At 31.0% G+C, this 26,953-nt stretch overlaps 1 protein-coding gene across 2 annotated transcripts in view; it reads right to left on the reverse strand.

Moving 5' to 3' along the window:
- PDE4A (cAMP-specific 3',5'-cyclic phosphodiesterase 4A) overlaps positions 1 to 26,953 on the reverse strand; it is a gene marked incomplete at its 3' end in the record, with an annotated part of 95,299 nt that overhangs the window by 37,759 nt on the left and 30,587 nt on the right. Inside the window, exons 3-4 of one of the 2 annotated variants that reach the window (XM_051210547.1) lie at positions 25,322 to 25,534; positions 3,465 to 3,520 (exon numbers count right to left, since the gene is read on the reverse strand). In XM_051210547.1, the coding sequence (XP_051070553.1) occupies positions 3,465 to 3,520; positions 25,322 to 25,534 (269 nt within the window). Of the gene's footprint in view, positions 1 to 3,464; positions 3,521 to 25,321; positions 26,877 to 26,953 lie in introns of those variants that run through there. The other variant, XM_035732558.2, reaches the window with a different exon arrangement.

The raw sequence follows: 26,953 nt of genomic DNA on the forward strand, positions 1-26,953 counted from the left end.
ATTAAGCTCTCCAGCAGCGCGCATCTGCGATTCCGCACGCGAGACTCGAGGCCAGGAACTTCGGTTTGGCGGAAGCGCTTAAAATCTAGACCACTGAGTCGCTGTCTAATGGTTTAATGACTAACTTCAACCAACCTATGGCCATCCTGTTGTATCTGAATGAAGGGCGAATGAATGGTGACTATCATTACATATATTCTCATTGGATAATAATTAAGTAACTAGATTACATATATCTTCATATTTTTATTATCATGGGCTATCACTTGACCTATGGACTACTATTATATGATACACTATTCTCAGTTTATTTTCAATCTCTTAATTACAGTCTCTTGTACTCACAGCCACTTTTGGCTCAACCATGTATAATCAGTATTTTTAATTTTATTGTGTGATGCGGTCTGGTCTACTTGTATATGAACCACGTATGTCTGAAATGTATGATTTACACAACGGAGGCTGATATTTATTTTCTGAACTGGGCAGGTTGAGCTACGCGAAAAATTACTATTTTCAGGATCACTACGGACTCAAAGTTAAGTCAAGGCTTCTGGTGCTAGTTGACGTGTGATTGGTGAAGCACGAAGACAAGGTCATAGAAAGTGATAATCTTATTGACGATTTTGTCACATGATATTCAACGGACCATAAGACATACCACGTAAAGTGTTTTTAGATTTTCAATGTTTGTCTGACTTAGATCAGTTTATTTCAATAACACTAAATAATAGCCTGAAAATGTATTTAAAACTTTCTTCATAGCAACGTGCAGTAAATGGAAAGAAAGCAATGTATATCATTACTTCTAACTAGTCCTGTTCTAACTGAGTGATCCCTTTTTTCTTTACCTCATCATTCTTTGTCAATATAAATTAGAAACGACATGTTTTGAAGAGAATCACATAAAAGTTAAGAAATCAAATTCTGATGAATTTTTAATGAGATCTTATGACTAAAGAAGTTTAGTCATACCGTATTTAAGACTTGCACCGTCGATATTAATAAACGATAATCACATAATGTCTCAAATCGTTTCAGGTTCATAATATGAACCAGAATGTAGAGATTTTGAATCTGGTCTCTGATACAGTTGAGGGTGCTCACTATTGATTTTTTCATATTTAACCATAGAAACTAACTTTTTTTAAAAATTTCACAGGTTGAAATCATGAGCCAATTGAAGCTAGACCACCATGGAAAACCTGGAAGCACTGGACGGCCGTTTCGTCCTAGTATGTGACTCCTCAGCAGTGCGCATCCACGATCCCGCACCACGCGGGTCTCGAACCTAGGACCTATTGGCTTCGCGCGCGAGCACTTAACCACTAGACCACTGAGCTGGCATCCAACGGTGTTAATGTCTAACTTCAACCAATCCACGAAGTTGCGCCACCGTACACCATTGTTTTCAGTGAGTTACTATTTCACAACAGACCTGGTTGAACTCCACTGGTAACATCCAGTGCTTCCAGGTTTTCCATGGTGGTCTAGCTTCAATCGACTCATGATTTCAACCTGTGATATTTCTAAAACTCTCCATAAAACCCATTCTGATAATTTTTTTAGTTATGCAAAAAAAAACATTCCGGCTTTTTTTTAGTAAAATCACTTTACAGATCATTAAGGCGAACACAAATTTATGCAATTTAAATAATACGCTTTTATTCATTCAATTTTAACTTATCTGATTTTATTTTTAAAAGTAAACATGTATGTGAATTAATGAATGAAATAATTTTAAACATTTTTATTCTACTCTTTGTTTTTGTATTAAAAGTCACAGAAATAACTCAATGTGTTTGCGTGACTTGATTTGATTACTAACATTCTTAATTTTTTTTTAAAAAAAACAAAAATTCATTATTTTTTCGTGCTTTCGATATTGTTTATTATTATATTCTCTTTTTATTTATTCAGCAAACAGTTTCCTAGTTGAAAATCAATGTGAAATACAAATAAATGAACTTAAATTTGTTCCCTCATATATGTATATATACAGTTAACATGTTATAGATAGCTAGGGAGCAAAATTATCGTTTTTTCCTTTCCTCTTTGTTATTTTTTTCTCTAGTTCATTTTATTTCGCCTCATTTTTTGTAAAAAAAGAAAGGAATCCATATTAATACATTTAATCGCCTAATCAGTTATGCAAATAACTAACATTTATTTTAATCAAACAATAATTAATAATCCTTTTTATGATAAACTTTAGTTGTTTACATATATCTCCTTGAATGACTTATGAATTCATGTAAATACAAATAATAATAATAATATTTATATTGAAAGTTCTAAATGGATATTTCGTAGATATAAATCATAATAAAATAATGTCTTCTTTTTTCCTTTTTCTTTTTCTAAAACAGAATATCATTGATTCTTTTTTCATGAACTTTGTATTTTATTTATTTATTTTTTTTTAGAAAATATATTCACCCTAATCATATTGTTTTACTGTTTTAAAATTGTACTTTTAAAGAAGTAATAGTAATTACGATTATATTATGTTCATATTATAATATCCAATAAAAAAATCAACCAATCAAATTCAAGTAATTGATTAAAAATGCCTATAAATAAATCGATATTTTAAATGATTTAAGAATATACGCTGATATACATTGATTTATTATTCACTATATAAAGTAATATTTCTTATGAAATATTATTTTTTGTTTTGTTTTTCAATACTACTTAAATCTAGATAGCACATCTTAATTAAATCATTTTAACTATACTTTTTTTCCTTTTTTTTCTTTAATAGAATTATAGTATCGAGATGAACCAGTCAAAATCGAGATGATTTGCTCGTTTTCCCTATAAAGTCTGAGATACATGACTTTTATTTAATATTACATCAAACAACTAGTTGATATACTTTTGTTTGCTTGTCAGAATTTGTAAAATGATGACAGAATTACTTTTTACTATCATAGAATACAATCGATAACATTATATTCATCATATGGTCAATTCATCCTGAACAAATTGCATAAAACATGCAAACTAACCCTTTTATTAAATAATGGCCCTAAATACTTAATTCTTAACACATAATCTTAAATCTGTAGTCGTAACAATGTGTGAACTCGCAGAAATCCATCTGCATCCTTTTAAATGTTTTAGAAGACAGATAGTCTATATTTGTATAAATCAACTTATATATCTATGTTTTTCTTAATTAAAGATAAAACAACCTGTTAGAAGTTCTAGTGGATTGATTATTTATGCAAAGTCTGTCTATCTTTTATAGTGTTACTGTCCATTTTATAAAAAAACAGCTGATTTACTAGAGCTGTTTCTTGACTGACTGGCAATTTGTTAAAATGTGTAACAGTTGTTTTTTGGTTCATCCCTATAAGATAATCCTTTTTTAATCAATTTTAACACCGGATAAGACATTTTTGTCGCTCTATTTGCTATGAAGTTATAAAATGATACAGAAAATCACTTTTACTTACTATCTGGTGCTAGATTGCCAGTTGGAACCGAATCAAATACGGTTGTGATGTTATATCTGTAAGATAAACAAATAAACGATTGAAATCAATTATAGTTAGGGAGTTCAAATAGAAACAAAGTAATAAAATTTGTTAATACTAAAGGTTTTTTACAGGGAAAATTAAAATGTTAATAAAATACGAAAACTACTTTGACTGACAAGTAATGTTGTGCTTGAGTTGAAGTTAAATTTGAACACGAATTTTCTGCAAACTGTTGAAAAGATGAGACTTTAAAAAACTTGATGGTATTAGATAACTAAGTGAGTAAGTGATCAGTTATTAATTGAAACTAAGGTATTTTTGTGAATGAAATGCAAAAGAAAACTCCCTTTTGAAAACCTTGAATTTCTGTGAAGCAAGTAAATCATTTTCAAAAAATATCTTACTGATATCTTCCCATGAAAACTTTCTATTAATTTTCGAAGCTGAAAACGCTGAACGCGCTCAAAGACATTTATGTGTGTAACTCCTCAAGAAGACTCTCGTTAAACAAGCTCCAACCTTGCTTCATTGAAAGGTTTAGGTTACGATCTTTTTTCCTTCAGTATTTATTTAAGTCGTTTGGTCGAGATATGAAAAGCATCGAGGACCATTAGTTGAAAAAATAAGTCACTGCCACATTTTTGCAGCATACTAAATTGGATTCCATGTAGTTATTGTGGTACAACTCAAATTTGTTCAGATACTTACCTGCAAATGTATTTAAACCGCAATGAATATCATCAACTTGCTAACATCTCTTTGGAGAACAACTACTCTTTAACAAATACCGTTACACTAAGAAGTTATGTGCTTAGTTGGTCTATACTGAATAAAAAACATCCTTATTATTGTTATGAAATCGTCAACAGACCATTTTGTATGAATGTAAAGTTCACGATTGATAGAAAAACAAAACTAGAGCATCATTCCATCGACTTAACAGATTTTGAAACTGATTGCTAGTCAGTATTTCAGTACTATTTATTTTGAAATTTCAAAAATTGTGAATAAATAGGCTGAATGCAATCGAAAATAGAGATTTTCAGAAACAAGAAATGCTTCAATGAACAGCTGTTTTCAGTAACTTCATTATTAATCAATTTCAGTATGTACTTTATAACATAATGCTTACTTCAATCAAACTAGAACGAAACATAGTATTAATTGCTAGCTGATTTTATCCATTCTATAAGATGCTTATAGTTATTAATGCTAGGTTATCTCAAATTATTCCAAATATTTCAACTAATCCAACTTAGTAATTATTATATAACATTAAATGTTAATCATTGTATCTTGATTTAAATGAAATCAACTGTAATTAAACGTCTAACAAAAAGTAAACGTTTTTGATTTTTTCTAAATATCTAAATCAGACTTTAATCATGAATAAAACAAGATAATAATTCAAATAATATCAATCATATAAGCTTAGAAAATGATTACCGAACACCTGTGGTGATGTAATTAAAGATAGTAGTTTTAGTGGAAACTATTGTTGGGATACTAAATAGATAAATATTCAATATTTTCGGCCAAAACGGAAAAACCATAAAATTTTCGTAAGACAGATTTTTTTCTCATGATTACAGACAATGGTTAGCAGTACTTCGGTAACAAATTTGAATTTACTACGAGACACTGATTTAAAATGGAATTTGATTCATATAAGTGTAAGACGTTTGTTCAAGACACTGTTGCTGATATTCAGGACTAAAATCGGATCAGTCTACTCAGATATTCGAGATATTTGAGTAGTGTTCAAAACGATCTAGACTTTGCAGATGATCTGGTCGTCCTATCGCAAACGCAACAACAAATGCAGGAGAAGACGACCAGTGTAGCAGCAGCCTCAGCAGCAGTAGGTCTCAACATACACAAGGGAGAAGCAAAATTCTCCGATACAACACAGCATGCACTAATCGAATCACACTTGACGGAGATTTGAAAGATGTAAAAACTAGAAAAGAAGTCCTAGGATAGTGTGGGTTGGAGAATGATGGTCGGCGGCCTATGCTCTATTGGGAGTAACAGGTGTAAGTAAGTAAGTAATAATTTGGTCATTGGCTATCAACCATATCCAAGACGTAGATATCATTTTATTCAGAATGACAAACAACTGACTAACTTTTAAAATAAAAACACGAGAAATCGAGTGAATTTGCGGCTAAAATCAATATATAAAGAGACGCTCACTCAAGGATCTCATAGTCTACGAAAGACGTTAGCAGTGTAACAAAATGACTAGTCAACTTCATATAACGTTTTTAATATAAATTCTTGTAACCGTAATTAGTACACAATACTAGTATTTTAAGAATATGTGTTATTTAACACAAATCAAAATCAAAGAATGTAGTGTTAACAAACTGTTGTTCGATCATAAATTTTACTCCCAAGATAGAAGTTCAATAAGTAATCAGAAAATATGGCATACATTGATTACGTAACAAAGTGTTGGTATGACTAGGACATTTCAGATAAGTGATCATCATATAATTAAACATTTTTACTCGACTTCTAATCTTAAATTTGTATATATAGTCATATCATTTTGTTCGCTATTCCATCCGCCAAGTTTATAGTTTTACATTCATTCAATGTTTTACATCTCTGACACTTGTTTCCACTTGTTAAGCTATCAGTATATTTGAATTTTAGACGAATGATTTTCAACCAACTTTATTCTCATATGACTGAAAAGTATCACGTAGTTATGTGTTCATTAGTAAAAAAACAACAGCTGTTCACAGCTAAAACCCTATTTTAAATGTATCGTACACATTTGTGGGCAATTAAGAAAACTCTCGATTTAAGTAACATGCAAGTTTTTACTAGTCAGCTCTTAGTATTTCTAATCTTCGAGGAAATCGATGTTTGTAGTAGGAATTCATCTAAGTTTCATAGTCAATGATATTATCATTACTATTTTATACACAATCTAATATTATTTATAATGTTTTTTAATTGGTAAAATTTAGAGAAAACAAACTAAGGTCTGTTGATTTGATGATAAATGTGCTTACTTATTTTCTTTTTTTTTAAATGAAATTTTTTAGAGCATTAAAAAAAAATTCAACTAATTGTTTCCTTTAAAGAAAATAAAACATCATCCATTATACATTGATTTATTTAATTTACAGTGAAATGGAGAACAAACAAATTAGGAACTAATTTCTACTAATCAGATACTATATTAATTATGTAAAAAAATAATTTTAATCTGATCAATTTTCAATGCCAGCGTTACTCTGAAATTGCATATGATTAATGTTATTACTTGTTTGTTTGTTATATTTAAACGTTTGTCGATTTAATTTTATTTTCATCTAATAAATTAACTATCTTTTTTTTTGTTTAAATTTGAAATATGTTTTAATGATAAACGTATTTATGCACAATATAAACATAAATAATAAGTTAAACTCTTATTTTCAATTTAGTATAACAATATAAGTTATATATATATATATATCGCTCCCCTCAGAGCGTCCTTCAGCCACTGAGTGTTTACATTCATTACCTACTAATTTGTAAGCTCATGGTGTATACTTGTATTTACTTCAATGCTTACATGATACATATATTTTCTCACATATGCCATGTCATGCTGTCAGCCTGATGATTCAGTCACTTATATATAAACTTATTTTGTGTAAAACTTACCGAAATTAGAAGCTTTCGATGACAGGATGAAGTTATCGAGAGTCACATCAGACTTCAGTTGACATGAAAATTATTACTTTTATTTGAGTAAATTTGTTTTGCCAATGATAAGTAAAATTGGATAAAAATGCATCTTATGTATTGCTAAACGAAGGGTCATCCTGCTGTCTTTATACCCTTGATTTGGTTCTGTATTATTTTTGCAGCCTACTAGTACTTGAGATGTAGTTTTGATATATTTTCATATATCTATATAGTGTTTGCTCAATTTCCATGACTTTTATTTTAGTATCGATTTCTAATGTGATAATAGATTGAAAGATATCAGATATCATTGGTAAACTGAGACAAACAGTTGAATGTTCTAAAAGTGGGTGATATAATAGTTTACGAAATAAAAAATTGACTGTTCACTGAGTAGTAAAAACTGTCATCTCTGTCATTTCCTCCAGTCCTAATATACTTCCGTTGATTAAATTGCAGTTTGGCCACTAGTTGAAATCACTCAACGTCTCGTGAATAATTTTGATATGTTACGCAGTTGGAGATAGTGAACAGGAAACATCGGAATAAAGTTTCATGCTAGTTGACACTCGCCAGCAAGGTATATCTGTAGTTGTTTAGTAAACTGTAGACATCTCAGTCCTATGAGAGATCGGTTACTGCCTAAATAGATCGGCAGTAATATTTTATGCTATGAAAATGGTCGACTCGGTTTCGATTCAGCTAGAGAGCATCAATCCTCTCAACAATGCATCGACACCTACTAGGCACGAATGTTCGGGGATTCTTGTAAACTTCTTCAACTGTTTGATATTTATACACCATATCCAAAAATAGTCTGCATGTCTTTTAAAATTAAAAAAACTACAGATTTTCCCATATAAGTTCATACAGTTTTATAAACGACACATTAATCTGAAACGGTTTCCCTATTTTACACTATAATACACTAAGAGATCTGCTGAAAATATATTTAAAATTTAGCTGCTTATCATATAGTGGCCGGTTTTCTTTATCCATAACTCAATAAAATTTAAATAGAATGTATAACAATTTACAGCTGCTAAGCATAATCAATACACTTTAATTTTCTTCCTACTCTACTTCTTCAGAGAAATGAATTCAAAGGCACACCACACTTAAATTGAAAATAATCTGGAAGGTAATAATGAAAATGACTAAGCTATGATACATTTATTTCACGTGATTGTTTTATGAATATATATTACTAGAATTATAGAGAAGATTTGAAGCTCAGGCAGATGGTTTTGCTGGTGTTGGGATCTTTTTGCTAGATGTTTCAATTGTTTAGCTTTCACTGTCGTTATGCACAACAACTTCAGCGTCTGACACTACACAACAACACCAAAGTATCTATTATGGACTACCGTTTTGTTATTCTACATGACTGAATCAAACCAGTGAAATCGTAGAGGAAAGGAAACATTTCAGTCATTAGTTAGAATAGATAGATTAAAGTAACCAGTGCAATTCCTTTTAGGACCAGTAAGTCCTACATAACTGCATCCTACTGTTGATATTCACATAGGAACTCGACCCCAGTATATGTCGCTTCAAACTCCAACGGCTTATCCCCTAAGTTATGAAGTACGGATAATCATTAAGGTGTACAACCAGCATAGTACTTATTTCATTATCAGTGTGATTTTGAATTACTCTACTAATGATATTCAGGACAAGCGTTTGATCAGCTTATATACAGGCACATCCACTCAACGAGTTCCGAATGAGACTAAACGAGTTACGTTGATTCCACTGTTAACCATAATCTATCTATTCTAAAAAACCACAATAAAATTGTCGAATCAAAGCAATCCTCACGGAAGACTAACAAAAATCGACCAAAAATTTAGTCTGCACATAAAAAAACTCAAAATCTTATGAATGATAACAACAATCACTTATTTTGCTACTTATGAGTATTCTGAATAAATGTCATTGAGCAATGTTTAACGACTATAACTACCATCCCTAGATTTATTATAAAATATTACTCTCAAAGATCATATATCTGGATAGGACCAATCAGTTTTAAAGCTGCCAATTTAAAGTGTAAATAGAATGAACGTTATACCTTCCATAGCATATATACACTTTAAACGATCAAAAGATTTAAATCGTTCATTCATATCAGTGAATAAGCCTTACAAGTGGTCTCTTAAGTTTACAATTATGTTAATGCCTAACTTCAACTAATCCACGATATTGTGCGACTATCTCACATTGTCTTCGGTGGGTAATCGCTTCACACCCTACACGGTTGAACTACGCTAATCATGTCTTCCCAACAGAACTCCGTGAATTACATCTCAAAGCTAGTCACTAGTGAGCACATCCCCATACTGAAAATATTCGGTCAGTTTCTAGACTTGCTTCAGTAATCCCAGTCATATTTTTTGTGTAATGCATTTAACAAAAAATGTGCAATACATTTATCAAAAACACAAATCGATTTAAAGACATAGATCTTTACCAAAACATTTAAATTTATCGTTACTGCCAAACGGTCAATACGTCATGTAAAAATCATAGTTATAAATCAAATTGATAAGTTCAAGTTAACGGTCAATAAATGAATCCTCGGTTAAATATCTAAAGAAGAAATTAATATAAAGTCTATGAAAAAATCTTTTAAATTTGAAAGTAAAAGTTCATTTTGTTGTATTCCCTCATCTTTTTAAAATAAGTAAAAGGTATTTTTTGCTTTGAAATTCTGTAAATTAAAGTCCACCTCATTAGAATGATGTTTTTTTAAGTCTATAGGTGTACTGTTGTAAATTAACTGTAAATATGAACCTTAATCATTATGAGATGCTAACTCAATAGGCTCACAGTAATTCATCACTCACAAAGCTTAAAATTCTCGAATTCGATTCCCCACTGAAACGTTTGTGATGGTAACTATTATCAAGTTGGATAGTCTTTAAAAATATCGCCTTATAATCCAAGAAAACGGGAAAATGTCACTTTACGAAATGATCTTAGTTAGAAAGCATTTGAAGACCAAAAGATTGTGGAAAGTTCTTTTGACCTAGTATGACACTCCTGAATGTAATTTATGAAATTTCACAATCTCCATAAACCCCCTACATTAGTTGTAGGTTTGCATTATTATGGTGGACAGATTACAAACTATGGATGACATGTGACCTCGGAGAGCTTAAAGCACTATTTAGATTCCTAATAGGGTCATGAAACGAGTTAGAGCTAAAAGTTATAGTTAAAAGTAAAGCTAAGACTTAAAGTTAGTACTCTTACAAGGAATAAACGTCAGCTAGAATGCCGGAATTCTATTCACCGTACAAATAATGATTTTTTAAAAGTTCGGGAGAATTCAATTGATTCGATCATAAATTACAGTCTAGTCACAACACTTGATGAATGAAACCTACATTTTAATTTATAGAAATATGTAGCCTCATAAAGGAAAATACTTGCAACTGGAAATTAAAATAGTGACTTGAATATGAAAGTATCAAAATGAATAGAATTTATCTTTATAATTCATAGACAAACATCAAAAACCTGGATCACTAAAAAGACATTTCATCCTGGTATAAGGCTACTTAACAGTGTACATCTTTCACCCAGCCACCGTGAATGGAACCTAAGAACTTTGGTCTATCACAATAACCCTTAACCTCTCTGACGTTTCATCCAATAGTACATACATTCACCTTCGATTGGTTCTCGATCTTATTCCACGGTCTTATTAGTTAATGACAGTTACCAGACTGTAATATTTCTATACTTTGAGTAAAAACTGAAACTCGTCATGATAATATTTAAAAAAACCAAATCGTTTTTCAGACCAGTTGACTATAATTTAAGCATAAAACTTTGGTAAAAATGACAATTACTCGTTTTGTCGTGATGTTTAATTATTCCTGTTGCTCAAAGTATTGATTCGCAATGAAATTCTTTTATATTCGTTTTACACAATAGATTCAGTAAATAAAAGTGTGTGCATGACATACAGTAATGATTCATTCTTAAACCTAATTTAATGATTCTTACATTTTGTTATGTGATCAATCGATTACAAGTGTTTCAGTTTTATAGTAAATCATAGTTCAAACAACACAGTGGTTATGTCTCAGATTATGAATCTGAGTGATAAAGGTTCAGAAACCATATGGAACATCGATTTCCTCAAGTTTGTAGCTACGCTTTAGTGACAAGTACAACCTTGCTCGAAAGCTAGAAACACAGCTTTTTGTCAGCTACCTGCAAACACCTAAAAACATTTGGATTGATATACGTTTTAAAATATATTGTAAATTGAAATCCCCTTATATATAGTAGTGAATAAAAAGGATGATAGATATCCAGATAAACATCTCAAAAAAATCTAGTCATAAAATGATAGGAAAATAAAATAATTATTAGCGATAGAAATATTGTTAAATATTTATAGTTTTTTAGATGAACTGGATTTGAAATTGAAATCAAAGAGTTTTATGGTTATTCAAACCCTTGGAAAAATACGTTATCAACGTCTGCGATCGCATAAACAATGAGTATTAAAGCTGATATTCAATATTTCTCCTTACGGACGTTTATTAACAAAACACAATAGTAAATGTTTGCCATTATCTGATTATTACAAGGCATTAAATGATTACACTGATCGTTGTAGACAATCTGAATAAACGAGGGATGAGAAGAGATAATTCATCAAATCAATCGACCATGTATTCTACCCTTAAACCATGAAAAAAGTGTGTTATCATGCGAAAAGTTTGTTTGTATTTCTTTTTTATAAAGACCAACTTTTATTCACCTACTATCATTGTTAAATCACTGTATTTTCTATTTGTAAATTAATATCAAAATATAACTGTTATCAGTTTTTTTTTCAAAAAAGTTAGTTTGTATTCATTGAAGTTGATTATAGTTAGATTAAGCGGTGACTTCAAAGTTTCTTTGTTGATATTAGTTCCATTGAAAGAAACAAAAGAATGAATAGAGGAAAAATAATACATACTTTAATCGTATCTATGTTGAGTAATCTTTTAATACTTCATAACAATCTCCTAACAAGAACCAACTTCATATTGAGTTACGCTAAATAGCATTCAATTTGTTTCTTTACTGAATAAAGTAAATTTCCAAGAACTCGATACAAATGAATGTTAGTTCTGTTATCTCTAACTTAATATATTAAGAAAATGTTGGTAACTTCACAATTTGACTCGGCTCCAACTACTAAATAACTTTCAAACTGTGAAAAACAGCAAAGTTCAAATGGTAAGTCACTGTGAAGTGACGAGTAATATCTTTTTTCTGGTACTTAGTCTTGGCGGAGTTCTGTTAATCTAGTTGAAATGATGTTACTAGTATAAGTTACTTAACATTTTTTGCACAATGATGAGATATTTGATGATTAGAAGTAGTTGACTGTAAACTTTGGATCTAGGTTTCGTCCTGGTAGGCATTCAATACCATGCCCTATCTACTATCTTATTGGAGCTGATTCCACCTAGTGGTTTAGAAGTTGAGTCATTCAGTTTCAAAGTCTGAAAAATTATCGCTCATCTTCTTGAGCTATCAATGATATCCTATATGATAGGAATATTAACAACTGATCAGCTACTATGTAATGGTTAACGGTACTTTTTGAGGACGAGTGACAGCTAACATAAAACCGAAGGTCAGGGTTTCCTGTCAAATTTCATCAGCTAACTAACAGCACAGCCCAAACTAAGTTTTGAAAAAATGTGGTTATCCTACTCATATAGTTTTATTTTGTTAAACATTTAGGATAGGATCAATGAATTACACAAATAGACAAAAGTTTGAACTATATACATATTTTTTTTAAAGTCAATCATTTAGTTTTAGGCCATAAAATTAACCTATTTTCTTTTACAAACAACTGAAGTGAGTGAGCTATTTTCCATTTCTTTTAGTGAATTTCTATGTACCCCTGTACTTATTTTGTTTCTATATCCAATGGAAAATACAGTAAGCAATCCCTTTTTATTCAAGGAGAGAAATAGAATATATTTTTAATTTTAAAAAATGATTATTTCCTGAATTCAGGGTCATTATTTTTTAACCATAATGTAGTTCATTTATAATCCGGATGATTTCTTAAATTATTGTTTACAAAGTTATTGTATAAAAACACATTCAAATATATATATATATATATATATATATGTATATTTCTATACAGATTTGATTCGTTTCTTGGATTATTTAGAATTTGATTAGTTTTATGTACAATAGAAAAACAAGTTAGTTACCAATAATATGAATGTTCGAAGAATTATAAAGATTCACATTTTTGTAATTTGAATAAATCTGCTTTTATTCAAACGCTTAAAAATGAGGATACCCTGCATGGACTGTTTCATAATCAACGTTTATATGTATTTGATTATTTGTTTGGAAATTTGTTATTATATTGATTTCAATTGTAATCCTGATGTAAACCTTAAATGCTTTGCATAAAAATCCATGTGAATTAATGGCAATATAGAAGCTACTTGCGCAAGATAAATTTATAGAAAAAGACTCATCAACTGCAGTTCTAAATACTAATGGGAAGATTTAAATAACCAATATATATATATATATATATATATATATATATATATTATGAGAAGGGGTTTGTGGAGATTTTAGAAATTTCACAGATTGAAATCATGAGTCAATTGAAGCTGCAATCGACCCATGATTTCAATATAATTATTTGTTTAATCTTAGACAGTTACAACAAAAGATCCAATAATTTTCAATAGTATTGAAGAGGATATAAGTTTACTGTCCAGCTTTTGAAAAAATAGCCACCGTTGAGGACATGGTAACGGTTGCCTAGTTTTCTTTTGTTTTCGAGATATCTATGATGTCACTTGATACATAAGTTATCTCACAGATTGAAATCATGAGTCAGTTGAAGCTAGACCACCATTGAAAACCTGGAAGCACTGGACGGCCGTTTCGTCCTAGTATGAGACTCCTCAGCAGTGCGCATCCACGATCCCGCACCACGCGGGTCTCGAACCCAGGACCTACTGGCTTCGCGCGCGAGCACTTAACCACTAGACCACTGAGCCGGCATCCAACTGACTCATGATTTCAATCTGTGAAATTTCTAAAAATCTCCACAAAACCCATTCTGACATAAGTTATCATTTAACCATAATATTACTACTCTATACTTGATAATCAATATTCGTTTTTGATTTTACAGAGTTATGTCACAACACTTACAGTTGCCCGAATTCACCCCATATCATGAGATCAATTTCATAAAAACAACTATTCTTAGTACAAATTTTCAAAAAAAAATCCATATTACTTTTCTCCGCTTGATAATTCATTACTTTTCATCTTGGAAACGCTCTTTTTATACAAAAAGCTAATGGTTAATGTTAACAACAATTATGTCATCACTTACTCGCCATGTTTCATTTCAATGAACCTAGTTATTAATTATCAGACAAGAAATAACATTCAGTAGTATGTAATAAATCATGAAAATCCTCTTAACATCCAATTAAGTTTTATTTATTAGATATTATTAAATAGTCACATGAAGTAATCAGTACAAACGGATGTTATGTTTGTTATGTTAAGAAAAAGAAAGTCATTTAAGATCATTCACTTTACTAAAAGAATAACCAGTTACTGTAATTGCAATGACGATTATTGTTTGTAATAAAAAAACTATAAGGTTTGACTAGAATAAGATGATTTTTCTAATTTTCAAAAATTTCTATGCTGTAGATCGAATTTCAAATAAATGTGACTATACAATAAATTCAGCATGTGAATATGGCTTTTATCAAAACATTTCGGATAGTAATAATACATCTTTCTATGTATTTACAGAGTTTAGGTTTGACCGTGTTGTTGAAATTAGACACAGCATTTGATTAATCACCATTGATAGATTCGCATCTTGAGTGGATTGCCTAAATATTGTCTTTAAGCATAGGTTTTGGTAAAATTGGATAGTGACCAGAGTATTATGCTCTATTTGAGACTTATTGGATATTTATGTCTATATTCCCCTTAATATCAAGGTAATCCGTTTAACATGTATGTATTCTAACGGAGGTAGTGCTTATTATGTACATCGATAGAATTGAAATCCTTATGATTTTAAGTTCATAACCATTGAACTAGTCTGTGCTCATATGCTTATGTGAACTCGGTGGGTAACGCGCTGGTATTTGAAGCTAAAAGTGATCATGTGCATTAAGATGCAGGTAATTCCAACTGACTAATCTCAAATAGGATGACAAATACAGCCTGAATTCCAATGCTGGTCAACATTCAACATTTGTAATGAATAACATTTATGAAAATGTTCACCAATACTTTCATCCAATAATCCCTACACCGGCAGACTTTAGTTTCAAGTGTTATATGAAATATAGAACGACTGGTAATCCTGATCTTGCTTTCTTTATCTGTAATTTATCGATCATAATATCACAGTTGCTTTATTACTTCTACCTTAATCTGTTCTCTATATTTAAGGTCATTCAAGGTGACTGGGAGAAAACCTTAGATCCACGCTTTGTGCTATTAAGCACCCATGAGAAAGCTATACCTGCAATCTTGAAAGAACTGGCGTACTGTGTGTGAACTGAATCTCTGTCACCAAGCCAAACTGTTTAAACAGTTGTTGCATTGGATACTTTCATCATGAACTTATCACCTCTTTATTATTTCACATCTGGAATAATTCATTATGCACTAGTTTATTAGGTTCATATAATTAATCTGAATTAGGAATAAATCGAGTAGTGCTCCGATAGGTTCGTGTTCTCTTTCTTTATCGCTTGTCAACCGATCGTATAGTGGGACATTTTTCGTCACTCTGCCCTCAAAGTTGTTTACTCATTACTAGCATTACTAACCTTAAGATGTCATTGCCTTAAACTATATCAACATGAATTCTCTGTTATATGTTAGTGGCCAGCCGGATCAAGGAAGTTACGAAATCCTTAAAAACCATTACAATCAGCTTTAGATCTATATTTCATCTCAAAATAAAATACATGACCATAAATTTGAGGAATAAAAAATGAACGATCTGAAATAATGTAAATCAGAGATTTTACGAAATCCCCAAATAAAAACACAGGATATGAGTTGGGTTAATTCGCTAATTTATGAAAAATTTCATATCGAAGCTTTTGAACCTATGAAGGTTTAATTACATTTTGATAAAATCAGACTCTATAAATTCAGATACCTAGAAAATAAATTCAGTGATGACAAGTGACTTTATTTGATGTTAATTTGTTATTGTTCATGAATTGATTAAATTCGAAATGTGATATGTTGCCTAGCATAAGAAATGAATAACCGGGATTCGATGTTATTTGTGGTTACTGTTGATAAACAAAGACAAATAGTTGTGCACAGTTTATGCACTTCGGAAAATATTCTTCACGATTCGTATCAAATAACTAAGAGTATTTCAATCATCTACAATTTGATTTAAATTAAGAAATATAAATATAAATGGATTAAGGACAGAAAGAATACGTTCATATTATCTAGGTTCTTTTTAACTGAATTCCAATATAAAAACATGATTATTAATTTCCTATCAACCCTTATCAACTGACAATCCAAAATGTAGTTATCATAAATATGAATAATTGCCTGCCGTTACGACCACCTATCTTCACAGTTTTGTTAAGTGTATAGACCGTAAACCGTTTTTTTCTCATTTCAGTCGTTTGAATTATGGTACTAAGAAAATTTCGAAACATGAATGTACTAAAATAGGGTCATGTGAATCATAAATACATGTATTTTTAAAAATTTCTTTGAATTTTCTCAACTTCAACAACTACAAACAGACTAGAAAATATCTTTCCACCTAATTAAACTTGTTCAGTCAATGAAAATACAAAAACTGACCATTTAATGCACTTTTATTACATTTTACTAAAATCATTTCTTGTTAACCATGTGTATAATATGAATTAAAGGTGCATGCATATAAATTATATGTGAACATGTAAGATTTATATACCTCATTAATGATATTATGTTAATATTGATAAATGAAATTTCTTGTTTCTTAATTTTATTATCAAAATAGGGGATTTTGGAGACTATGACAGTTGCATCCATAAGTCGAACTAAGCTAGACCATCAGTGAAAACCTAGAAGCACTGAACGACTGTCCCATCCTAGTATGAGACTCCTCATTAGTGCGCATCCTCAACCCAATACTGTTAATTATCATGTGCACACTAGTGGCTAGCTTCAAGATGAATTTCCCGAAGTTTTAGTAAGAAGCTGTGATAATTGGAATTTAATCCGTGTAGGGTATGAGAGAGTTATCCACCTCAGACAATGGATGAAGGGTTGTGAAAGATCATGGATCAATGGAAGTTAGACACCAACACCGTTGGACATCAGCTCAGTGGTCTAGAGGTTAAGCGTTCGTACGCGAGACCGGAGGTTCTGAGTTTGAGCACTGCCGAAGAGTCCCATACTAGAATGAAGTGGTCGTCCAGTGGTTCCATGTTTCCAATGATGGTCTAGCTTAGATTGACTCATGAATTCAACTGTTAATTTTCTAGCATGAATAAAACATTCATTGAATATTTTTTTGCACAGCAGACACGTTTTATTGTATATACAGATGTTAAAGGGGAAAAATTGAATTTTTATTTCAATATTTATGGTATATGTTATCTAAATGGACAGAAAAATATAATATGCACTTTGTAAATATAGTAAATTAAACATAGAATCTATAATTTCAGTCAGAAACTTATGAAGATGATGAACTGCAAGTATGAAAAAAATTGATCTGTGTTAAAAAGGGATAATGTCTTCTGATAGTCAGTGTATGTAAATGATATATAAATCAAAATGTAATAACCTATGGCAAACACACCTAATACATATCAAACATTCTGCATAAACATTGAAGGTAAGAAGCTGCAATGGTTAACCATTGCTTAAATTACAATTCATTTTTAGAAATAAAATGCATACATTTTAAAGTATACATTTATCAGTTACACAGATCGATCACTGAGTAATGGCCAGTATGGACTACTTCTAATAGTTCATGGTTTATCAAGTAAATGAAACTAGTGTCCACATTGCAACTTCACAGTCTGTGAAAATGAGCGAGATGGGTTTGAATCCACTAAGATCATTAATTCCCTTATGATTGTATATACACCATTCTGATGAGTGCCAACTATCACATAACCAAAGTCCAAGGTGTCCTGTCAACTTTCTCCTAATGCCCTCAAATGCCCTGGTACGGCCGAGAGTGGAGAGAGTCAGATCATCCTCTCGAAATGCTCTCACATAGTCACGCGTATACAGTCAATGGCAGGGGAGTCCTACTCACTGCCTTTTCGCACCACTGCTTCGATTTGGGCACGCGGGCAGTATCACAGCCCGCACACAAATCGAATGATTTATGTAGCGCATATCTATTTGGTGCCTCCCTGTACCAATGTTTATATGTTTAAATAAATTAATTAATTAACACAAACAACAGTCTCACAGCTTGCCGAAATTGATAATATTTCCGTTCAAAGACTTTTATGGATGATAGTTGAGGCAATACACCTGTATATAATTATCACCTTGTCGATAGCTTAGAAAATTCATTTACGTTGCTTCATTTATAAATGTCATCTTAGTATGAAATGGAGCCTTACTTCGGTGAATCCTGGAGATTAGTTGCTATCTAGCTGAAGTCAATTAGTGACACAAGTTTAATTATTCTGGGAGATTGCATTTTAAGATCATTTGGTTAAAAAATAGTCCAACCTAAATAAATCAGTACGACAGAATAGGTTGAGTTATTTTTATGTGGCTACGTACTAAAAGAAATGAGAATGACAAAGAATTGTTTTAAAATCTTAGAAAACCCAAGTCTAAGTTAGCATTTTGATAACATCAAGATATACGAACAAAAATAGCTTGGGATTAAGATTTACTGTAAAATTAAAATAGTAAACCGTAATAAAGTAAAATATACCTTAAAAATTTCGAGCTCAGTACTACCCTATAGAATTTAGCCTAGAAATAACAAACAAAGAGAAGCTTTTGTTTATATTTTGCATTATGTGCCACATGGCCTACATTTTGTGTGACCTTAACTAATTTGATTTCACTTTCCACTTCCATAGCTCAAAATATAACTGAATATATATATATTCAATGGATCAATATTCGTAGATCATTCATTTGAACAAATTCGGAATCTTTTTCTTTATTTTCATTAAAAGATATATCATGATTAGATACAAGTGAATATTTGAGCGTAATTTATAAAATTAAGAAAAGTTTGTTATAGTTTTTTTTTCAAAAAATATGTACAGAATTCGTGGTAAAAAATAATAAACAATGATATTAATGATTATTTACAAAACTCCATAAGTGTACAAATTCAGGTTAAGAATATTGATTTCATAGTAATTTTCCGCTTGAACTCTATATTTCATACATATATGAATCAGAGAGGGGTTTTGTGGATATTATAGTAATTTTAATGGTTGAGATCATGAGTCAATTGAAGCTAGACTACCATAGAAAACCTGGAAGCATTGGACGGCCGTTTCGTCCAGGTTTTGGGTGGTGGGCTAGCTTTAGTTGACTCATGACCCCAACCATTGAGTTTACTATTATATCCACAAAAACACTTCCGATATGAATTAACCTATGTTCACTAGTGACTGGCCTCAAAAGATATTTTCTGGAGTTCTAATGAGAAGCCGTGACCAGTTGGGTTCAACGGGGTCTATTGTGAGATAGTGACTCACTGAAGACAACGGTGGATGGTGGCGCGATTTCGTGGATGGATTGAAGTTAGATATTTACACCATTGGATGCCGGCTCAGTGGTGTAGATTCTAAGCCTTCGCAAGCGAGACCGATAGATCCTGTGTTCGAATCTTGGGAGGCGGGATCGTGGATGCACATTGCTGAGGAGTCCCACACAAGGATGAAAACCGCCGCCCAGTACTTCCAGGTTTTCTATGGTGGTCTAGCCTTAATTGGCTCATGAATTCAACTATTAAATTACTTTAATAATAATCACATTGGTTGGGTTTTATGCGTGCGAAATATATTTGAATTCGTTTTTTGACTTTAGGCTTTAAAATTGTTATACAAAAATTCTGTTTAAATTGAATAAGGCATGTGATATGTTTAGAAAAAAAAACAGAACATTTTGAATTTGGCTTTATTTGCTTATAATATATAGGTGAAAGCAGGCTTGACGTAATTAGAAATATCGAATACGTAAGTCATTTATGATAACACCATGACATATCGTTTAAACCACAATATTCTTAGAGTGTAACCACAACAAGTCAAAATAATAATGATCTAGGTTAATGCCAACTGTCATCTAATTATAACTATCAAACTAATCAAGAATATCAGCATGTCTACTGCATGAGGACAACGTCATTTCTCATGATAAATACAACCTATCAAGTGACTGACGATTATAAAGTTTATCCTTTAATGCACCAAAAACAATATGTTTTGAAGTAGGGTTGGATGGTGGATAAAAGTAGAACCCAAGACACTCATATCATCCCATTCGGGACAAGTTAATTGAATGAACTAAACATCTTAATGTTGATGTCCAAATTTGAAATCGAGCAAAATTCCTCTTATTTCAAACCTCAATAGGTTTGAGAGTGTGCTTAAACATGGATTTCAGTGTATTATGGTAGTTTAGATCATTTTCAATGTTTATGCCTGACTGTAATCTCTATAAATTAATTATTATACCTTGAAAAATGTGGAATTTTTCAATATTTGTAGTGCAGACAGATGATAAACTAGAAATTTTAAAGAAAGTGAATTTTCAGTAACTTAATTTATATGCATTCATCACGCTCAACGTTAATGTTGTAGCCGTTGAGCTTGATTACGATTAAGTGGACCAATTTTTAATTTCATTAGTGTAAACAATGTATGGCATAAATTTTTTATTAGATAACTAGTACAAACACCCATTATTACCACAGTTTTATAATTGAATTATACATTTCACCCCATTTATAACGAAATTCATGGTACTACGTTTTTTTATAAGACTTATTCTAAGTACAGAATTGAGTGACAAACTAAATTCAAGTGATTTTTGGCTATAAAACATTTTTAAATATAGCTTGGATCAAATACATTTTCGTTAAACGGTTATAAAATATAAAACAATTAGCCCCTTTGATAAATTTCGATAATGTAATAAGAAGCCGAAGATTATCAGAACTGGTTACAAAATAACCAGATTATTGTATTTTTATATTTTCCTTCCTCAAATCATGGTTAATTAATCATTTGCTTTTTACTCCATTCCATAACACTTACACCTTGGTTGTGCATTACTTATAATCACCTAATAATCATGAATTGTGTTCTGATGGTTATTGTGTACAAGCCTATGAGTGTTTTAATCATGATGATTGACAATAATAGGTTTTATTTTTCGGTTCTGTTTCGACTACTGAATGGCTACTATGGCTTGAAGGGTGCTGCTTTCTGAACCGATATTAGTGAGATTATTCGTCTTAGTTGTTTAAGACTAATTATTGTCAATATAATCATTTGACTAATCAAACAGAATGTCATTTGTTTAATAGGCCCAAGGTGTACACATCATTAATGGCCCATATAAACAAACAGCCTGATAACGTGGGCCACAAGAGTGACAATATTTCATAATACATAAAGATGCACATATTGATCTATGTATGTACAGTTACCAAGCAGCGAATATTTGATTTTTCTACGTTATACTTCTAATTAAACACAATACTATAAATAATTATTTACGATTATTATTTACTTAATTATTTTTCATTTTATGTGTACAAATTAATCAACAAAAACCATTTGATTTTAAAAGGTAAATCATAAAATTTCTACATGTTTACAGAAATGAGTAATAATAATAATAATAAGAAGAAGAAGAAGAAGAAAATTGACCTGATTAACAAGAAGTCACACGTAACTAATTATTTGTGTACCCAGAAGGTTCTTGTTCACATCCACAAATTGACCTGTGAATGTTCTCGAGTTTCATAATAGAAATTAATTCTTCCATTCTTTATTTATTGTAATTGACCTCATAATATAAATATCATTATTACTTTCTTAATAGAAAAATGTAATATTTTCTTGTTCCAGTTATAATAAATAAATGAAACTTAAATATCATAGTGTACTTCGCGAGCTGACCTTATTTAGATAATCACTGAACAATTGTTTCACCTTAAAATAGGATTACTTAGTAATTCACATCCACGACACAACCTGTAAAATAATCCAGAGTTTTCAAGTCTCACAACGTATGCTAAAACTATTGAGCTGGCACAGAGTGGTTTACATGTCTAACCCTAATTAATTCATGATCCTACGAATGCTGATATTCGTCTTACTCCTCAAACGGCCATGGCTTTCACTAGAGCTATATCAAGAAGTTAGTCATTGGTAAGCATACTGAGGTTATGATCATAGAATACTGTGGAAAGTGCTAAACTTCCATAGTTTATATCGCGAACCGATGTGAAACTAGAATAAACAATAAAATTCCTCCTGATGAAATCAGTTTTTTTTCTTTTCTTATAATTTTGATATTGTCTGACAGCTGATATGTTTTCCTGTATATTCAACCCGATCAACTTAAGTACAACTGAAATTAAAGATTAATAGTTTTACATACAACTAGTATTAAACATTGAATTACATTAAAATTGACTACCAGTTTAGTATGTTGTTTAACACAGATTGTTAATGATGTAAAGTTAGTTTGTTAGTATGAACGCGTTTCGTTTTAATTTATTCCATTTATATTCCACCTAGTTCTATATCATATTCTATAAACTTCATTAGTACATGAGTGACAGAAATAACAACACTAGTGTCAAAAGTTAATTGTAATCGAGAAATTAATACAATTTTAGAGAAAGGTGACTAAAGCTATACAGTCGTATTTATGGTTCATTAATGTACATAAGTATATATTATGATAAATTTACAAATATAAACAGTTTTACAATATGAAACAGTTATAAATATGGTGTACAATAAAGTTAGTAACATCGTATTAAATGATTACTGAATTAGATTACAACGTTACTAAATATTTCATTATAAGGAGGTGAAATAAAATTACACCAGTTATTCATATTTTACTTTTCATATTTAAATTCATCATTACTGACTAATAGATGGTCATTCTATTCGTAAAGTTCAAACCTAAGTTTCTAACTACCGAAATTCGATTTATGTCTTATCCTATTAACTATTACCTTTACACCTTAATAATCGGCAGAAAAATTCGGACATAAGGCCTCCTCTCAGCGCTGCTGGTTAGTACAGTCAACCTTGCTGGCCAACCTAATCGGTCAATGGACCTATGGGACCGTGATTCTCCACAAAATCACATTCACGCTGTGGATTTGTGAGCCTTGAAAACATGGAATCCATTCCAGAAGGACCTGCATAGTCCTCCTCAAAAAGACTTAACCAACTAATCTGGCTGGAACACCGCCACATTATTACACATATGTAAAAAAAATTTAAAAAGTATGATTGTTTATTTTCTGTATATAGAATTTTGTAAAATCATTCAATTCATTATACGAAAACGTTTGTGTGCAATACGCATTATAGATTACAATAAAAAATATATGTGAACTCGTTACGTAACTTTTGGTTCATTTGTCTGCTCAATATTATATTAAATCGACGACTAAAGAGAATACAATCCATCAAACATTCATGTATAGTAAAAGATATATGTTTACTCATTTACAATGCACATTTAAAGACCTATTGGGTATTATTAATTGTTCGACTGTCCAGATCGCATTTATGATCAGATAAATCAAGTAGTAAGTTGGCGGATAATTTTTAATCCCATATCGTGATCAGTACTTACAAATAAATTACTGGAATATTCAAGCATTGGTTCACTTTTCCAATGTAATTGAATAGAACTAATAAAATCTTTTTACAAATTCTACCATTTCTTCTCAATTTCTATTTGCTTATACGATAATGACATTAATAAACTACCTATCATACAAAATTTAGATAACTTAACAAGGTACCACTAAATTTCGTTATTCAAAATCAGCTGATATTTTCATATATGTAGGCATCTTTCAACAACTGTCTACATAGCATTTGAATGATTAAGTTTATTTTTCCTAATTGTGACTCACTTATATTATTTCATAAGTATCATTCCATCTAATTTTGATATCTCACCACTGAATTCGCGGGTTTTGCCGATAGAATTGCACATAACCAAGAATTTGTAGCTGTTCTTTTCTATCAATCTGTACTAAGGCTGTTCGTTTTATTAATTACTGTTTAATAGAATACAAGTTATTGCTGGATATAATTCAATTTAGAATGGCTTACATTAACCTATTGTTGATATTTTTGACTGAAATTTGATCAATCTTGGTTAGCATATGAGAATCCTAAGCGAACTATCTCGATATATGCGACGAATCCCAAATATAACGAATCTCACATCTTGCACAAGTGAGTGGCTATCTCTATTAAGTAGCTAAGTCGATAACGCAACGGCGTTTAAAATGAACGATATTAGGTGCCGATCCCATAGTGAAAGTTAACCCTACGACCCAGGTACATCCACCCGATGAGTCCGAAATTGGACGAAGATTTCATCGTAGATTCCAATGCTAACCATATTCCATCTATTCTAGCTCAACATTTATCTATTCGTCTAGTGAAATTCAAAACAACCTCTGCTTAGATTAGTTCACCTTTCATTATATAGGTCCTGCTTTGGCAATCTGATAACAGGGCGAAATTTTTTATGTATGAATGTATAGAAGTCTGTTCAAATAAACATGATTTAGTGAAAAAAGTCGTTATGTGAAGGTGGTTCCGAAGCTTGAAAACAGAAGAATATGACGATGAAGAGTACCGATTCGTAAGCGTAATAAGAATAAAATATTATCTAAATGCTAATAAATTCAACTGACGAGTTTCTTAGGTGGGAAAGCAATGTATATCGTCATATAGTCTATAATATCTACAATTAAAAATAATGACATATTGAAGTGGATGATTTTGAAAAAGGGAAACAGTATCATATACTTTATTGATATCGTAAAAATGTTAAGTACTCACCTATTTGATACTTGAGCAGCGGTCAACCTGATAAATGCATTCCGTATTCGTTGCATACTAACAAGCACTTGAGCGAATGGTGTCACAATCACACCTTCAACGGATGAATCTGGTAAGACTCCAGTTATTCCATTTGTACTTGGTGAACTGGTACTAGTTGCAACAGTTGCCCCACCTGTACTAGATCGACCCAATCTAACAATCATCGATCCTCTACGTATAGGAATTTTTTTATTCATTAATTGTGATTCAAATGAATTATTTGTGATCGAATATAAACCATTTGATGTTGATGTATTTGGATCAGTTGATGTACGTGGTAAAAAAAATGTAGGAGAATTATGATGATTACAGTGAGAATAAGCATGATTATTCGTTGTGAAATGTATATTGGAAACAGATCGCCTAAACAACTGGTTAAATGGCCTAGTGCCTTCCTCATCTTTTCCAATTCTGTGTACAAAAGATTCTAATTGTTTACCTGGACGCATTATTACAGATGAACTAGTTATAGTAGACAACATGAGGGGGGTCAGACTATTATCTTTTGATCCATGAGTATCGCCATTATTTCTGTCGTTGGCATCAGCAGTAATGGCAGAAGTAGTAGTGATATTTACAGTGTTTTTATTCATTGGATTAATCTGTGATGAATGCTGACTATATTTACCGTTAGATCCAGGTTGATATAAAGTTATTTTACTTAAATCTGAAGTTGTTATGCTATTAATGGAAGTAGGAGTAGATATAGTAGCCACACCGGTTGTTGTTGTAGTGTGAGTAGTAGTTACTGTTGTCATCATGCTTCTACGATCACTACCGTCTACCATATTCTGAGTCTCCACTTGATAATCTCTACTGGTGGTCATAGAAGTGGTCAAATGATCACATTTTGAATTTACATTATAATTATTTTCTGCATGTTTTGTATTTGGAGAATTCACTAATAATAAAGACCGACTATGTTCTGAATTTGTTGAAGGATGCTTAATTGCTTTCGATTTCGATGTATTCTTCTGGTTTAATTTCGCTTGAGAATGATGATGATGATGATCACTACATTTTATACAGCTTATAGTACAACATTTCTTCCACATGACGCCTTATATTGTCATAATTATTTAATGAAATTGTAAACCATTTACTGACATAAATTGATGATACATTGCGATAAACATGAACAATGTATTAATCACTTGTTTTTATAAGTCATCATAAAAAAGGTATGTAAACATTAGGTCTAATAATGTTCAATGAATAAATCAATAACTATGAAAATACTTCCATGAACATTACATTTCAATATGTGTAATGTTTGTTAATGATAACAATAATAATGTTATTTTAATTAGTTTTACAGAAATGAAGCAAGTTAGAAACGAAATATTATACTGAATAATAAGTAGTATGTAACAAATATTTATAAACAATTACGCATAGGAATACATATATATATATATATTTATATATATATCTACGGGTGGGTTTTCATGTTTCTATGTCATACTATGTATGTCTGTGTTGATCCGTATATATTCTTCATTCGTTTGTTTATTAAAAGTTCACAATATATATATATATATATATATATATATATATATATATATATATATCAGTCATTGTCGAGAAGTG

The sequence above is a fragment of the Schistosoma haematobium genome, chromosome ZW, assembly GCF_000699445.3.
Source record: "Schistosoma haematobium chromosome ZW, whole genome shotgun sequence".
Lineage (NCBI taxonomy): Eukaryota > Metazoa > Platyhelminthes > Trematoda > Strigeidida > Schistosomatidae > Schistosoma > Schistosoma haematobium.